General features: G+C 45.4%; 1 protein-coding gene across 6 annotated transcripts in view; it reads right to left on the bottom strand.

The window, feature by feature from the left end:
• MBOAT1 (membrane bound O-acyltransferase domain containing 1) overlaps positions 1-15,646 on the bottom strand; it is a 114,548-nt gene that overhangs the window by 45,628 nt on the left and 53,274 nt on the right. For 5 of the 6 annotated variants that reach the window (XR_007463078.1, XM_049654972.1, XM_049654975.1 and 2 more), the window contains 3 exons: positions 9,841-9,986; positions 8,633-8,710; positions 2,929-3,024 (listed from right to left, as the gene is read on the bottom strand). Coding sequence is in view for 5 of the 6 variants with exons in the window: in XM_049654972.1 (XP_049510929.1) it covers positions 2,929-3,024; positions 8,633-8,710; positions 9,841-9,986 (320 nt within the window). In the remaining variant the exon portion in view is untranslated. The remainder of the gene's footprint in view (positions 1-2,928; positions 3,025-8,632; positions 8,711-9,840; positions 9,987-15,646) is intronic. The other variant, XM_049654973.1, reaches the window with a different exon arrangement.

Raw genomic sequence — 15,646 nt, 5'->3', positions numbered from 1 at the left:
GAGAGACAGAGACAGGGACAGAGGGAAAGCATGAGCAGGGGAGGGGCACAGAGAGGGAGACACAGAATCCGAAGCAGGTTCCAGGCTCTGAGTGGTCAGCACAGAGCCCGATGCGGGGCTCAAACCCACGAACTATGAGATCATGACCTGAGCCAAAGTCAGACGCTAAACCGACTGAGCCACCCAAGCGCCCCAATAATGTCCTATAATTTAAAAAAAGACATATGCTGAAGAACCGAATAGCACGGCCATCCAGCAGTTAGAGAAGGAAGTCTCACACAACTACAGGGAACAGACACATCTTCTCTGTATCCTTCCTCAATCCACAGTGTTCTTTATAGGTCAAACATTCTATGATCTAATGTGTAATCTAGTGTGTAATCTAGTGTGTAACTTCTTAATACAAGGAGATCTAAAAAATGCCCGAGGGGCCCCTGAGTGGCTCAGTCGATTAAGCACTGACCGTGCGGAACCTGCCTGGATTTTCTCTCCCCTTCTGTGTCTGCACACCACCCCCCCATGTTCTCTCTCTAAATAAATAAACATTTAAAAAAAAATTTCCAAGCACCAACATCACTTGAGGAAAGATGTCACGACCATGCTGCTGGAAGTCAAGCTGACAGTGACTGATTTCCATTGTCCCCTTCTGTCAAAGTCCCCAGTTTTACGGACAGAACCGACAAGGAAGGAGGTGTGACAAGAGCGGGGAGAAGTGGGGACGCTGCAGGTGTTCTCACCTGCATGATCGGGGGCGAGGGACAGCTGTTGGCCCATCAAAAGGCACACTATCACAGAACACCGTGTGCTGCTGTCTGAGAATGGCCGTAACCGAGCATCACAAATTAGGTGGCTTAAAACCAGAAACTAATTACACCTACAAAGACCCCATTTCCAAATAAGAATACATTCAGAGATTGAGGTTGGAGGAACATTAATCAACTCAGTACACGACGATAAATATGCTCTCAAGAGAACTTCCCAAACCAACCTGAAGTCAGTAACCCTATGTACATGCCAGTCTTTGCTCACCCCTGTCTCCTGTAACCGGGCCTGGCATGTTGGGGGTTCTCAGCCAGTGCCTGCTGAGTGAGGAATGAATGAGCCTTCTGATTCAGCACCAAAGCCCTTCCTCGGAGTGGGGATCTGCGGAGTGATGGCATTGCTCTTCCATAAGCCCCCTCTGCCACCTCCACAGTCATTCCTCTAACGGGGACTGAGGCAGTAGAAGCAAGTCAAGATGCCCAGCCTGCCGAGCGACCTGACAGCCGACTGCTGCAGGACTCCAGTCCTCCCCGTCCCCTTCCAAACTCCCTACCCTCTTCTCATTCAACAGCCATTACTTGTGGCATGATGAACTTGCCTTCGTCTCTTTCCAAAGGATCACTCTCTCCCCTTTCATGTCCATATACAATCAGTTTATATAGCAGTACAGGCAGGCCGGGGCGGCTCAGTCGGCTGAGCATCCGACTTCGGCTCAGGTCATGATCTCATCGTTCGTGAGTTCAGGCCCCGCATCGGGCTCTGTGCTGACAGCTCGGAGCCCGGAGCCTGCTTCGGCTTCTGTGTCTCCCTCTCTCTGCCCCTTCCCTGCTCATGTGCTCTCTCTCGATCTCTCCCTCTCTCTCAAAAATAAATAAACATTAAAATAAATTAAAAATTACATTTAATGCTGTAACTTCCTGGCTGTATTGTTATCTTTGTTGCTCCCATATTTTCCACATGTTGCTAACGTGTCATTAAAAAGTAAAAAGTTGTGAACTTGTTTCAGAAAAACTCAACAACAACCGTGCTCCACAACATACAGGGAGGGAAATGCAGAAAGGAGACGAGTCAGAGAGAAACGTAAAATCCCAGGAACCCAAGGATAAGAAGAACCAATGCATGAAAGACCAAACCACAGTCACAGAAACTTCAGGACATCAGTCTTTGTGGCCAAAACCAACACTTCTGGCTTCCCAAGCCTCTTCAAGGTGGGACAGTTAAGTTGCAAAATTTGCAAAGTTCGCAGAACTGAGCTGTGAGTTGCAACACCTTTATTTCACTACCTCCCCTCCAATAACTCATGAAAGGAAGTGCAATTCAACCGGAAGGGAGACCCCAGGCTCTGCCTGACCTCACGCTGCTGCAGGGAACAGACCCAAATTCCCCAGGAAGGAACACGGTGAATATACAATGTGTTAGGAGGAATCACCCTGCTTCAGTGTCCATTCCTCAAGATTCATAAACAGCTGTTCCTAAACAAACAGTGACAGAGTATAGAATTTTCACTTATCTGCCCACGGTCATCACCAGGTGACCATCAGGAGAGGGGTGGCCCAGCAGGTTAGGGCCAAGAAAAAACTTTTCCAGCCCAGCATGGAGACCCTTGCTGTGCTGGGTATTACCTTCAAGTCACTAGAAGCCTAGGGAATCTGGGGGAAGGGTCAGGACGGGAACCATTTATCAGCTGGGAGCGAAAAATTTCTGTATTATTAATTAGTAGGAGATAAACACCAGGTCCATGTTAAGAGCATTGTAACAGAGGACTGGAAATGTTTCCTTTAAAGAGGAAGACAGTAAATACTGTAGGCTTTGCAGGCGACATGGTTTTGTCATGACTACGCAACTCCACCGCTGTAGTGCAAGAGAGGCCAGAGACAACACGTAATGACCCGGTGCCCAGTTGTGTTCCATTGGAACTCTACAGAAACAAGCGGCAGGACAGACATGGCCCACGGGCCATCGGCTGCCACCCCAACCTTACAACACAGCAGGGCCAACAGTCCTGCAGAGCAATCAAACCTTCAGCCCCAACCTCATTAGCACAGTCTTACCAACCGATTGAACCAGCCACCAAGGAGTCTCCTGTGCAGCCTTGATCTTTACAGACCCCAAGAGACGGAGTACAAGTCTGCAGTCGGGCCCTCCCCCCCAAATTAATACACTCACCCAGAAAAATCTGTAGTGAGAATTCCATAGTGGAAGATGTATATCCGGCTGATGTGGCATATTGTAAGGTATCCCATTGCTACAAAGAAGGAGTATCTGAAAGCAGAAGAGAGAAGATCGGATGATTATGCGTGGCAGTAACACGATCGACTTTCTCCTCTTCCTCTCCCTCCCTCCCCACATATAGTCAGTCACAAAGTCCTCTCTGCTTGGTCTGTAACCCAGCTGATCCCCTCCGCTCACTTTTGCATTCACTGCCTGGGACCCTTCATCTTTTCTCACCTGCACACAGCACAATGGAGTCACCCCGGTGCCGATGCCTGGGCCTCACCCCTGCTATTCTGGCTTAACTGGTACAGGATACACCCAGCAGGTGTAATTTCATCGTGCAGCCAGAGCTGCGAAGCAAGAACCTGCAAGATCTTGCGCTCAGATTCTCCTCCTCAGAAACCATCGTGTCTACACAACGATCTTTGTAAAACACAAACCAAACCAGCATTATGCCGCCGACCTCTCCCTTCCTGACATACTTTGTTCTCTTGGCTTCTCTTCTCCGTGATTGCTTCCCACCTCTCTGGTTAATGCTTCCAAGGTTCTTGCTCAGCTTATCTTCCTCCACTTACTCCTTAGGTGTGAGCATTCCCAGTGCCCTGCTGGGCACACCCCTGCCCAAGCCTGAGGCTTCAGTTACCACACACCAAGATCACGTCCTGGCTTCCTTCCAACACCTGCCATGACCACCGGGGTACGAACCAGCAACACAAAGACAGACAGACACACACACACACTCATGTACATCATTCAGAACATTCATCAATTTGTAATCACACATATGTGACATTAAAGAACAAAAATTCAACTGAGTAAACTTTGAAGATCGAATTATCTTTATTAAGCGATTTGTTGACCTGGCTGTACCCCACTTAGCAAATAGAGGGGAGCTCTGAGGAGTTGCACAAAATGGAAGGTTTTTACAGGAAGGAGGGTGGCACAGGGAAGTGACTAGGAAAAGAAGGGATTGTTTCAGGCAAGGCCACTTTCCCTTAGGAGGAAGGGTCTCCTCACTCAGATGACCTCATGTTCCCTTTGGGGGATGGAGAGGGCCCATGGGATAGACTCCAGAGGCCATTAGTGCTGACCAGAAAATTCCTGGCTGACCGGTTAAGACTTACATTTCTGGGGGGTTTGAAACTGCCCTAAGCCCTAGTTTGGTGAGTTGGCCTACGTGACTCCATTTTGGGTCTGTGGTCTTCTTTTTCATAATGATCATCAAATTAACTGTTGTCTCCCTTACTAGACCATGAAGGCAAGAACGTCTTGTGTGTTTCACTCACAAGAGTGGCCTCCTGGGTGCTAAGTGAACAAAAACCAAATAAATGTTACTTGTCTTAAAAGTCTCCAATGGCTCCCACTGTTCAGTCACATCAAAACTCCTAAACGCAGCAGGCGATGTGCTCCTGCACGGAGCTCTACCTTTCCCTCGTGGACTCCTCTCTGCTCACACCCCACGTCCACTTATGCTCAGACGACACCGGCCGCTCTCTCTCCACAATTACAGCTTGCATTTCCAGGCCAGATGTCTTCCGCACACCCCTTCCTCTGCCTGCAACTCCCTCCTCCGTCCTCCAGCCTACCTAGGAACTGTCTAATTACCAGGTAAGGCCGGGCTCCGGGTCAGTCCCCCCCGCACCGGCTTGCTCCACCCCTTCCCTCCTACCCCCAGCACAATTCACTGTTCCGCTCCTGGTATATCTCCAGTGCTCCATGCCAACCTCATCATTATGATGCTGAAATTATATGCATGTGTCTGTTACACCAACTCACCATGACCTTGAGCACCCCAACCCTTGGCCATAGAGGGGGTTCGTGTATGGTTAGCTGAAAGGCACTGAAAGGAGCACATTCAACATTTTAAATGGTACAAGAGCCCATCAGAAACAGACATAAATTTAGAAGGTGTAACACTGAAACATGGGTCATAAAACAGAGATGAAGCATATTCTCAAATTATATTGAAATTCACGAGTTCATGTTAAAATAACTCATGGAGACTGAATGGTGAGGTAAGAATAATAAAAATGCACTTGGTAGCAAGGGAGAACCAGCTAGTGGGCGTGAAGCAGTTCTGTAAACTCTAAAGCACTACATAACTTTACGTTCTCTTTGCAAACAAAGACGTCCTGACACAAAATAAGACTTTCCCTGCCTTGGGTTCATCCTTAACCCTTTCCCAAACAGAAAGACGGTGAACAAAGCAGGACTGAGAGAAAACAACTCCCTGAAGGGCTGAGCAGAAGCAGAATGGTGCTAGTTAGGCCCTTCTGCCTCCAGCCTCTGTTTTCTCTCTCCAGCCAGTTCGTGAAGGTCAAGGCAAAAGCACGAGGCAGATACAAAAGACAAATTCTCCCACGGCCCTCTTGAATGCAACCATACCTGCTTCCTCTTTCTCCTTCACAAGAGCTAGACCCATACCTTCCCCTGCCCCCCAGCCGAGCAAAGAAAGAGACTTCAACTCAGTAGTTATAACAAGCACTGTGTCCCGAGACAACAGCACAATGCATTCATGCTCTGGACGCACCTGAAAAATCTAAGGAATCCAGGAGTGGTAGAGAGACTACGCATTATGTTCTGGAGACAGACCAACAGGACTTCAAAGCCCAGCAATGGCAAAGCTAATGTGGGAAGTTTAAATACTAGCTATTTTATGAAGGAAGGATGTGGCAGAGACTGGGGCATGAGTGATGGTAACATTCCCCTGCTGACCTGGGTGGTGGTAACATGGATGTATTCATTTACGAAAATTCCCTATCTGTATACCTATTTACCTCTCTGAGCATTCATTTCTTCAACCTGTGGGGGGGGAATCTGTATCCCAATTAATTGTCCTAGAGAGAATATATTTGTAATAATGACGTAAAGTATTAAATATATTACATGATATACTAAGAGTTTATAGATTCAAAATAATGAAACAGAACTATTTTTTGTAATGTTGTTGTTCTTATTTACGAGAGAGAGAGAGACAGAGAGAGCGATTGAGCGCATGAGCAGGGGAGGGGCAAAGGGGGGGGCACGGACAGAGGATCAGAAGCAGGCTGTGCACTGATAGCAGGGAACCCGACGCGGGGCTCGAACTCACAAACTGTGAGATCATGACCTGAGCCAAAGTCGGACGCTCAACCGACTGAGCCACCCAGACACTCTGAAACATATCTTTTTAAAAGAGCATGGCTTAGCACTTGGCACAAAGCAGGTACCCCAAAATTGGCAACTTATCATCATGTTCTCACAGAGGCGGTCTATCCTAGGAGATACAAACTATATTCTGCTCCAGTCGGTCTGGATATGATCAATTAACACCTGTGATTTCTGCCCAACATAGTGGCTTAGGAAGGAAACAGTTGGCACCCCAAGAAATCTATAGACAAAGAGAAAACAGTATGTCTAGAAATCAGTTAACTCCCCATAGCGGCAAAGCCTGACCTTCCCCGACTCTCCCCAGCCATGTGACGGAACTCTTGTAACTGGCTCGGCAAGGGGAAGAAAACGATTCCCAAAGAATCACGAAATCCTGATCCTGAAGAAACCTTAAGTTCAAACTATCACATACGCCACATTTTATAGGTGGGAAATCTGCTGTACAGAGAGGCTGCATGACCCTTCTGAACTCACACTGCCAGAGAGAGCCAGATTTCCAGTCTCATGTTCTTTCCCTGCATCAATAGGAAGCAATTTCCCTCCGTCAGGAACCATGAACCACTCCCTACTTCCGCAGTCCTGGCAAAGAAAGAGCTTGTGCTGGAGTCCTTTTTGGTCTTATGACCTGGGCCTCTGCTACCACAATATTACTGTGGTGGGACAGACACAGCCCGTCCGTAAACTGCTCGGCTCAGCCAAGGCTGGAGTGTTCCATTCCTGGCCAGAGGCTGACACTGGGCCCCGCACGGAACAAGCATGTGCGTGCAGGTTCTTGACTCTGAAAAATGGTCCACATCGATCGGGATCACACGAGTGTGGAGAGAGCTGACAAATCACAACTTGTAAGGTAGTTAAAAATATGCTACAGAGATATACCCAATTTTTACTAACTGTTGAATGGCTTCCAAACTCAAGTTTGGGGAAAGCCAGACATTTTCACCTCCCACTAACAACGGCATTTTGTCATAATATGGAGCATTCCCAAAGCCCATTCTTACCAAATCAGAAATATAGATTTCCTATTTCCCTTCTGAAGGAGTGACACTATCCCTTTCAAGGAGGGCATTCAGAAGGAAGAGGATGGCAATTCAATTTTTCAGAACTCATCCAGACACTAAGTTGGGTGAAAATAAAATTTTAAAGCATACAAAAATATTTTCCCTTAAAAATTTTTTCCCTTGGAAACAGGAAATTTACTGTAAGTAATTTACAAGATTATACATTAAAAAGTGAAATTTCAATGATTTGCAGAAGGAAAACTATTGTGCTAATAATAGTCTTATTAATCAGAGTTTTCAGGGAGCCTGGGTGGCTCACTTGGTTGTGCCTCTAGGGCTCAGAGACTCTTGATTTCAGCTCAGATCACGATATCAGACTCATGATATCGAGCCCTGTGTTGGGCTCTACACTGGGATCTATGCTGGGCATGGAACTTGCTTAAGATTCTCTCTCCCTCTCCCTCTGCCCCACTCCCACTTGCACATGAACACTCTCTCTCTCTCTCTCTCTCTCTCTCTCTATTCTCTCTCTAAAAAAAAAAAAATCAAAGAGCTTTCTGAAACTAAAATAAGGCATCTGCTTTTTCAGGTAAGCCATCAGAAAAGAACTTACAACAGGACAAATGTCTTTTCAAAGGTATTCATTCATTCCGTAAATATTTATTGAGACTTTACTTGTGACAGATACTGTTCTAGGCTCTGTGGAGACAAGAGTGGACTGTGTTTTCACGTTTCAGTGTTACAGAAAGACAGAACGAATGCTGGGGTTTCACAAAGACCACAGGAAACACAGACAATGCTAAACAGATACCCAGGTGTCTGAATCGATTATCCAAGCACGTTGCCTTCAAGGCAGAATTAAGTTACTTCTCTACTTTCAAATCAAAATATCACAGTAAGAGTATTTCTTCCTCTTTTGACCGTTTTAGTATACATATTTGAAGTACACAAAGTTTTGACACGGGTCCACGCCTGGAAAGCCACAACCAAATTCAAGATAACAGACATATCCGTCACCCCCCCAAGTGTCTTCCTGCCTCTCCGATCCCTGTCACATCTCCCTGTGCCGCCCCACCCCGGGGAGCCTCTGATCTGTTCTCTGTCACTTCAGATTAGTCTGCATTTTCAAGAACAGAAATGTGTGTGGCTTCCTTCCTTCAGCACATTTACTTTGAAGATTCATCCATATCATTGTGTGCTATTCATCCTTCGTTCCCTTTTCCTGCTGAGTAGTATTCCACTGCGGTGACCATCTGGGCGGTTTCCAATTTGTGGCTACCATACAGCTGCTTCTCTTCCGACACGAGGGGCTTGCCACCCTTTTCACAAAGCTTCCTCTGACTGCTCCCAGCACTTAGGGCCCCCATGTCTCCTTCTGATATCCCAGAGAACTTAGGATACGCCACTTGTGACGGGCACGTGGGGAAAGTGCCCCTTGACCCTAGAAACACATTTCACCAGTCATGGAAGAAAACCTCACCTTGCACGGCTCGCTCCCAGAATCTTACCTGTGAATACTGGATACGCTTGCTGTGACCATGATCCCGTAGCACATTAACACCAGCACAAAAAGATGCACAGAGTACCTTTAGGACATCAGGGAGAGAGAAGGAGGAGCGTTGAGTATATTCCAAATGAACATGCCTACTGGGCACGCACACTGTGCTCCGCCTATGCCCCCACCAGAAAGCACATGATCTGCTAAGTCATGTTTATGCAACAGAAAATACATCGAAGAGTTTTGCTCTGTGTAATTAAGGTACTAGACTAGATCTTGAAGCAGCAGGAGGAAGTCATGACACAGTCTGTCACCTGTGGTGCCAGTAACGGCAGGATCCATAAATGGAAGGCTTGCACTTTGGCACACATACAACTGAGAGTCCAGAAGAGTTCTTTCTTTCTTTAGAACCTTTTTTTTTTTTTTTTAATTTTAAAGCACCAGGACCAAAACTGATCTTCACCAGATACCAAGACATTTACCTGGTAGTTGATTCAACATACTCATCATCTTTTCTCAAATTTTTACTGAAGGAAGAACAGCAGTATTATAGTATCCTGAATGAATTCACAAAAATCCTTAAGTTGTATTTCTAGAAATGTTGGTTCCTAAAACTCTTTCCCCGAGAAGTGCCACTCCCAGGGTATTTGGCCAGCTTATCTGGTAGAGAAAAGAGTCATCCACAGGCTCTCGCTGTTGAGGAATGACTCACACTTCCTAAGACCAGCACTAAAACTCTTCTACATTATGCGCAGGACTAACATCAATTATTATTGTCATGCAAGAAAAACACCAATATCTACAACAGGTAAGAAAGTTTCCTCATCTGGAAAATGAAACCTTATAGCATTCCACTTACTTGACCCAGGGTAACATCAATGGAAGCACAATTTCTAGAAAAATTCACCGAATTGACTTCTAGTGGATAGTCAGTTTATTGGTTCTAGGTTCTTACAATAAATGATATTCCTAGAATATACAATAGGAGTGTGTATGTGTGTGTGTATATATATATGTATGTGTATATATATGTGTATATATATATGTGTATGTGTACATATATATGTGTGTGTACATATGTATATATAAAACAATAGGAGTATACATATATTTTTTACAATAGGAGTATATATTTCACTTCCTGCCTGGGAAATGCCAAGAATGTTGCCCCAACACACCCAAATGATAAATACTAGGGTTTCTGAGGCTCATACTCACCAGCCAAAACAAAAGATGACAAAATAGATGCCAAAAATGGTGGCAAACGCGTGCCGGACATCGGGACTGGTTTTACCAGGACTTAAGTAGATGCGGAACCAGAAAGCAGCGAACAAGGCAAAGAGCTGACATGCTACAAAATTCACCTGTTGGGGGGGAAGAGAGAGAGAGAGACTCAAAACCTTTATTTATCCTTCTGCCTGTGTGCGAATTCTCTCCGGTCTTTTCGGATTTCCGCATCTGGGTGCATCTGCGACTTGGACTTTTTCCTCAGCAGAGTGTTTGTTTGGAAAAGGTTCAGGAGACTGACCAGGTAGCCAGGCCCTCATCTGATGTGAGAAGTGAGGAACCTGAGTTTCGTTCTCAAATTTTTTTTCATTTTTTAGATACATATAATTTGTCAAGTTAGCCACCATATAGTGTATACAGTAGGCTCTTGATTCTGGGGGTAGATTTCACGTCTAATTTTTCAAGACTACCCAAGGTTGCTTTCTCACCCACAACACAGAGGGCTTTTCAATGTAGAGGGCCTCAGTGACTGTGAGGTCAGTTTGCTGGGTCTCTTTCCACCGCATCCCCAGCGCTATCCTAAGATAAAGCACGTGTTCTGTAAGAGGCACAAATGAACCAAATCCGTGACGCGTCCCTCATGAAATACCTGAGAAACTAGAGGCTTCTCTCCAAAGTCATCATCAACTGTTTGACTCTAATTTTTCTCATTTTAACTTAACACCAGATGAAAAAAATAAAATAAAAACACATGAACACCAAATGAACAAGAGGACAGCTCAAGTTCAAGGAGTGGCACTGAAAAGCCACACACAAAAAAGAAACACCCCCACCTTACACTTCCAACGCCACCCTATCCAATTATTTAAAATAGGCAACAAATTTCCTTAGAAAAGTCTCATTCATCTATCTCTCAAAAATATTGTACGTACAAGAAAATATAAAATAACTCCCTGATACCCCGGGGAAAGACCGGCTGATGTAACACAAAACCCAAATGCATCAAGTGATGTAACCATTAATTACAACAGGAAGAGCGGTTCAAACTTTTCAGAGTGTTTGGAGGGAAAACTCAGCTTCTAGAAGACACTTAACGGAAAAGGGATCGAGGATATAAATACCTGAATAGAGCCTCAAATTCAGCCTCCACAGTTTCTCACACGACAAAAAACTGTAGCTGCTGGTGAAATTCATTAGGGCTGTCTCCCGGCGGGGGCGGAGGCAGCAACATTAGCTCCTCCTGAGCTCACTTTGTTTTCCCGATAAAAACCAAGACGACTTGGGGCCCCTGGTAATTCACAGGAAGGCTTTCCAGAGAATCTTCTGTTTCGTTTTTGAAAACTGTGCTGAGTTTCCCCTCTGTTTGGAGACCACTCTTCGCGGACCTTTCCAAACACTGATCCCCGCTACTGCCTGCCCTGGCTTTCTACCCTGGAAGACAGAGAGGACGTGAACCATGATTCTGGTCTGCATGATGCGGTCCTATCATTTCGTGTAGCCTAAACACGCCACCACCAACCCTCTCTCTCTCTCACACACACAATGGAGAGAAAAATAATCATCTTAGTGAGGGTCCAAATGGAAAAGAATTGGCAACTGGAAAATCAAAGTTATGATCATCTGTAGGTGATCAATCACACGTTCTTTCATTCTCTTAGCCACAGCAGAATACGGTCCCCCAGGCAGCAGAGCAGCTCAGGGGAAATTGGTTCCATTCCTTGAGGTTTGCCGGTAATTACTGAGCACCCCTGCACGTGAGGAATGATCCAAAGGGTAGATCGTGTTCTCACGTGCAGTCCCGGGACCGGCAGCCGCAGCTGGAAAACCATCAGAAATGCAAATTCTCGGGGCACCTGGGTGGCTCAGCCGGTTAAGCGTCCAACTTAGGCTCAGGTCATGATCTCGGAAACATTTTTTAGAAAAGAAATGCAAACTCTCGTGCCCCACCTGAGACTTAACTAAATTAGACCTTCCCAAGGTGGGTCCAGCAATCTGTGCTTTAACAGCCCCCCAAGAAATGGGGGTACACAGTCACTTTGAGAAGCCCTGGGATACAGGAGAAAGGAGGCACGCTGCCTGCCTAGCAGACCTTATACTCTGAGAAAGGAACACAAGAACCCACAAGTAATTGTAAAGTAACATTAACATGGCTCGAAGTTAGTACATGATTATTATTCTCTTACATTACACCCCCTTTAGATCCGAAGTAAATAATGAGAAGTTTCACGGTTAAGGAGGGATGAGACTCAGGCTGACAACTAGGAAAAAAACTGTTGAAATAGGTAAAAACTGAGGCGCGGGAGCAGTTAAGGACATGAAAAATACTGCTGCCTGGGGCACCTGGGTGGCTCAGTTAAGTGTCAGACTTCGGCTCAGGTCATGATCTCGCAGTTCGTGAGTCTGATTGAGCCCCGCGTTGGGCTCTGTACTGACAGTGTGCAGCCTGCTTAGGATTCTCTGTCTCCTTCCTCTCTGTCTCTCAAAATAAATTAAAAAACGTTAAAAAAAAAAATACTGCTGCCTGGACCCTATCCGCAACCATTCTGACATAACTGGCCTGACATCAGGACTTTCCAAGGCGTTCAGGTGGTTCTGATATTCAGGCAAGATGGAAAGCACCTGGTTTAGAAGTATAATAAGAGGGACCCTCAGAGGCATCCAGGAGGAACTAGACTTTCTCATAAAGAAGAAAAGCACAAATAAAGGAGAAGGAGATTGGTGAACATCGTGCGGCAGGGATGAGACAGAACAGATTTAAGCTCAATGGTCGTCACTCAGCCGGCCCAGGCATCCTCAGCCTCCTGACAGTCTCATCAGCTTGGCTCGTCTTAAGGAAGGTGGGTCCTTCTAACCCACCTCCAAGGAAGAATAAGGCTCACTGTGGGGAAACTACCTCTGATCTTGTCACCCTCGTGATCGATAAGGAGGAAACAAAGACTCACTGGGCCACTGAAGCAATCTGCCATTTTTCAGCCACCATGATCTCATGTGTAACCACCTGAATATCCTAGTTCTGACTCTCGGATGTCAGCTGGGTGAGCTTTGGTAATTCATTGATTAATTCTACAAACACTGACTGGCTGATGCTATATGCCAGATACTGGGTACAGCGGGCAAGATACTCTCACTACCAGCAAGTCAAGAAAAGAAGACTTACATGCTCTGGGTTTCAATTGCTTTTTTCGGGGGGCGGAGGGGGGTTCCAAAACATGTGCTTTGGGAGACCTAGTCTGTAACGGTCTCTGATTCTAATCTAACTCAAATCCTTTCCCTTAACTGGTAGTGGTTAATGCCTAAACGCAAGACCCTTGGGACTAAAAGCTTCCTCCTACACACAGACACAACCCACACCCCCATCCTCTTCCCGGGAGTGAGTCATGGATGGCTGGATGAATGTTCCCTGGCAAACTGTTCCAAGGCAAAAGTGGAAACACACACACACACACACACACACACACACACACACAGCAACACCGCTCAGTTCTCGCAGGAGGCTCCTAGCAGGATTGCTTTTCAACCGCCAGATGTACATCTTAAAAGGCATAAGCTGAACCACAGTTAATACAGTGGAATATTATTCAGCCTTAAAATGGGGGAAATTCTGACATATGCTACAACATGGATGAACTTCAAGGGCATTATGCTAAGTGAATAAGTCAGTCACAAAAGGACAACTATTCTGATTCCACTTAAATGAGGTACCTAGAATACAGCAGTTAAATTCATAGAGACTGAAAGTAGGACAGTGATTTCCAGAGACTGAGGGGTAGAGGGAACCGGCTTATTATTTAGTGGATACAGAGTTTCAGTTTTGCAAGATGAAAAGAGTTCTGGAGACGGGTGGTGGCATGGTTGCACAACACCGTGAACGTTCTTAATGCCACTGAACTATCCTACATGCTTAAAAATGGTTAAAATGGTTGTGTCTCCCTGTCTCTCTGCCCCTCCCCAACTCTCACTTTGTCTCACTCTGTCTCTCCAAAATAAATACACGCGAAAAGAAATGTTTTTAATGGTTAAAATGGAAAATTTCATATTTTGTGTATTTTATCACAATTTTTTTTTTTTAAGTATAGGCTGAAGCATGACACCAATTTCTTTGCATTTGCTACTTCTGCGGCCAACGGTGACAGGCTGCCGTGACAACAGTTCTTAGAGGAACAGAATGAGATCTTGGCCCCTTTCCTCTCTATAGGGCCAACAAAATTGGAGGCATTGTTCTTCAGAAATGCATCCCAAAGTGGATTGTATTTGATGTATAGGATCTGCTTCCAAATAACCTTGAAGGGATGGCTAGAGTGGAGTGAGTATAAATCAGTGGTTCTCAACTGGGGATGACTTGCCCCCCTCCCGGGAGACATTTTTGGTTGTTATAACCAGAAATGGTGGTGGGGGAATGCTCCTGCTATCTAGTGGGTAGAGGCCAGGAATACCGCAAAACATCCTAAAAGGCGGAGGACAGCCTCCCACAACAAAGAATTTCCCGGCCCAAAATGTCGGTAGAGCCGCTATGAACAAATCATGGTATAGACGAAACAAGATTGGCCATGAGTTGAAAACTGAGTGCTGGGCACATGACAGAGGTTATCCTACTAACCTCTCCACTTGTGTGTATGTTTGAACTTTTCCATAATAAACCGGTTTTAAAAATTATACAACTCTGGAAAGCAAATCACTGGCCTGGGATGATACAGATATTAAACTTTGGTGACTACAAGCAGCTGAAACTGAGAAGGCCTCTTTATCCAAACTGGAGAAACACTAATAAAGTAATATACATAAGTACAGAAATAAACTAAAACAATAAAGGGATCGCATCTTCCTAAATGGGGGGGGGGGGGGAATAAAGCCTTTTGGAAATGATCGAACCCCCGTTAAGAAGAGAATCAAATTACAATTACAACAGAACAAAAGACCTACCTTCAATAATAATAATCAAATGAAGTATTTGATCCCATCCCACAAGCAAGAATAGACTTTGTGGTTCCAAGAGTCAACACAGAGCCAGAATACCCTGCTGCACGACCAGGATCCACCACTTACTGGTTGAAGAGTTACACCAGCTTGCTGCATTTTGGCTCTTAGCTCATGTGACGGGGGTACGAACAGTGGTACCATTTGACAGGATTGTTGGGACAAAAGAATATATAAGACTATTTGAAACAGTGCCTGGCACTGATAAGCACTTACTATTAATATCATTCTACATCTACTAAGTTAACATGCAGATTGTGGGTAGAATAACTCCATACACCGTCACTACTGTTGAGCTATTAAGAGCCGGCCTCCCCAGTCTCCTCCCTGCTGCCTTTGTACCGATTCCCTTTCCCACCCAACGTTCAGGCAGCCGCCAGAATTTTCCATGTGTCCTTTCTTCCACAGGGAGAGGCAATGCAGCTTCTGACAAAGAGCCAATCTCTGGGTTTTCCAGCTCCCAAGTGGGGTTTTATAAACTAAAAGCAGAGATCAATCTGAATAAATCAAAGCAGTCTACCAATGTTGAAAAGATAGTTTTTTTTTTCTTTTTAAAATTCTAAAAATTGTCTTTATATAGATCAAGAGCAAAATGGAGGAATTTAAAGCACGAAGTTTCTACTACAATCGTGGAGGGAAGAAAAGTTCTTAATGATGAAAGGGTTATTTTTCTGCCCCAAAAAAGGAGATAGAGTTTGGCCAGTGCGTTGAAGGAGGGATTCAGCGGAGAAGGACTAGCAACTTGACATGGGGTGGGCGGGGGGGGGGGGGGGGGGGACAGCAGGGGGGGGGGGACCCCAAAACTTGATGGGATCCTGGAGAA

Source organism: Panthera uncia, assembly GCF_023721935.1.
Source record: "Panthera uncia isolate 11264 chromosome B2 unlocalized genomic scaffold, Puncia_PCG_1.0 HiC_scaffold_25, whole genome shotgun sequence".
NCBI lineage: Eukaryota > Metazoa > Chordata > Mammalia > Carnivora > Felidae > Panthera > Panthera uncia.
Note: the sequence above shows the minus strand (reverse complement) of the source record. Positions and strands in the feature narration are given on the sequence as shown.